This window comes from Trichechus manatus, unplaced genomic scaffold (assembly GCF_000243295.1).
Source record: "Trichechus manatus latirostris isolate Lorelei unplaced genomic scaffold, TriManLat1.0 scaffold00039, whole genome shotgun sequence".
In the NCBI taxonomy this organism is placed as follows: domain Eukaryota; kingdom Metazoa; phylum Chordata; class Mammalia; order Sirenia; family Trichechidae; genus Trichechus; species Trichechus manatus.
The window spans coordinates 15158531-15160837 of record NW_004443975.1 but is presented as its reverse complement, the minus strand read 5'-3'; the positions used below and the strand labels follow the sequence as shown (position 1 = coordinate 15160837).

Here is a 2307-nt window from a genome sequence, read left to right as displayed (position 1 = left end):
AGAGGCTGAAGGAGACCTGGGGTTGGAAGAGAAAAGAGTAGGACAGATACCATCTGTTTAGGCCTAAAAATTTAGGATGAGGAACGATGTTCAAGAAGGACAGATCTTCCTTGAGCACTAAAGGGCCCTGCAGGGTGCTGCCAGGTGGGAAAAGAGGGTTCACTCCCCGTTGGGGACCCTCCTACTCTCTGATGCAAGACATCTGCGTGGACGACTCTGGCCGGGTCTTACCCTCTACAGCCCTGTCCCGCGTGCCCGGCAGCTGTGCCCGGCAGCTGTGCCCGGCACAGCAAACAGCAGCACAAGGCACCCCCCATCCCCCGCCATGTGACCTTGTTGCTTGAAACACGGCCTGATCTGGACGTGACCAGTGGCTGAGGTCAGTGCCCGCAGGGCCGGCGACATTCGCTCCTTCCCCGGGGAAGCTTCAGGACCTTGCGCCAGTGCCAGGCTTCCTAGCTGGGTTTCCCAGCAGGGTTTCGGCAGGAGGAGCGCACCGTGTCGCGGGCCCTGTAGAGGGCGCTCTCCTCCACCGCGCCTCCCAGCTGCGGCCCCAGGGCCTCGCCGTCCCGCTCGACCCTCCCCCAGGCCGAGCCTGGCCTCTCCCGGCCATGCCAAAGGCAGTAGTCAACCCGGGGGCCGATTTCCAGTTTCAAAATCAAACTCCTTTTTAATGCAAAATTTGCATTTCTGCCAGTTTTCGGTCAAATACACAAGCCCGCAAGCACATAAAGTGGTCACTTGCAGCCACGGAGTCATGGGGGAGGGCACACACCCTGCAGCCACCGCGGGAGGCCAGGGAGGCAGTGTGGCAAAGGCCGCGGGAGGCTGAGGTCGAGCCCCCAAGCACCCAGGGGCCTCCGGAGCAGGAGGACGCGGAGCTCCGAGTCGGCCCCAAGGCGTTCGGCGCCACCCACCCCGTGGGCTCAGGGCCAGGGCCGCACCTCCCATGTCCCGGGCGACCTCTGGCTCCGCGGAAGTCTCGCGCCCTCTCGGCGCCCCGTTCTGCAGCACTCGGCCATGGGCGCCGCCAGCTCGTCGGCGCTGACCGGCCTCGGCCTCCCCGCGCCGCCCCTCCTCGTGCAATATCGGCCCGGGTGGCTCGGGGTCGCCGCGCTGGGACTGGCCGCCGCGGCGCTGGGGGTCGTGGCATGGCGCCGCGCGCGACCCAGGCGGCCCCGGCGGCTGCAGCAGGTGGGCACCGTGGCGCAGCTGTGGATCTACCCGGTCAAGTCCTGCAAGGGGGTGTCGGTGAGCGCGGCCGAGTGCACGGCCATGGGGCTGCGCAGCGGCCACCTGCGGGACAGGTAAGGCCGGCCCAGGCCGGTGGGCAGCGCAGGCTGGGCCCGGGAAGAGGACGCGCCCGTGGGAGACCTGCAGTCCGGGAACAAGTCCTTCCCTCCCCTCACGAGAAGGTGGGAGCGGGGTGGGCAAGGAAAGAGAGAAAAAGGGGTCCTAGCCCCGCACGCTGGTGGCGCAGTGGTTCAACGTTCAGCTGCTAGCCAAACAGGTCGCCAGTTCGAATTCACCAGTCCCTTTTTGGAAACGCTTTGGGCTAGTTCTACTTTGTCCTAGAGGGTCGCTATGAGTCGGAATCGACTCGACGACAACGGGTTTAAGTTAACGGGTTAGTCCCCGGAAAGCAGACCTTGGGGGCCTGGGACGCTGAGCAGAGCTCTGTGACCCCATTCGATTTCCGAAGATGGATGAATTTCCACCTCCCAGGGGCGCCGTCACACCTAGTGCTCCTGAGGAGGTGTGTGTATCAGGCTCCGGGAGTCCCCCAGAGCGCATGCAAACTTATTAAACTCAGCCTACAGTTGGCAGCAAGCTCCAAGGGCTTGGTCCCCGCCACTTTGTTTTTAGTGACTGGTGGTACAGAGGTTAAGACCTCAGCTGCTAACCAAAAGGTTGGCAGTTCAAATCCACCAGCCGCTCCCTGGAAACCCTACGGGGCAGTTCTACTCTGTTCTACCGGGTCGCTGTGGGTTGGAATCAACTGGCCGGCAACAGGTTTGGTGTTTTTTGTTTGAGAGCTTGAGGAAATTGGGAGCAGCAGAGTCCAACCCTGAAAGAGCGGCCACCAAGGCTGAGCACATAGGAACAATGACAGCAGTTGTATACCTTCCTATAGCTTAAAGACTGACTGTATTGAGTTCTGTTCGTGGCAATCGAAATTTGGCAAGGGATATTGGTTACACAACATGGTTAATGTAATTGATGTCACTAAAGTGTACTCGTGAGTAATGCTAAATTGGCAAAGATTGTGTTCTATATATTTTGACAACAATAAAAAAGTGATTGTAT

At 60.5% G+C, this 2307-nt stretch overlaps 1 protein-coding gene across 1 annotated transcript in view; it reads left to right on the top strand.

Annotated features, from left to right (window-relative positions):
- The first annotated feature begins 1020 nt into the window (after positions 1-1020).
- The window catches only part of LOC101345107 (mitochondrial amidoxime-reducing component 1), a 36100-nt gene continuing 34813 nt past the window's right edge, over positions 1021-2307 (top strand). Inside the window, exon 1 of the mRNA XM_004375918.2 lies at positions 1021-1307. Coding sequence (XP_004375975.1) covers positions 1021-1307 — 287 coding nt within the window. The remainder of the gene's footprint in view (positions 1308-2307) is intronic.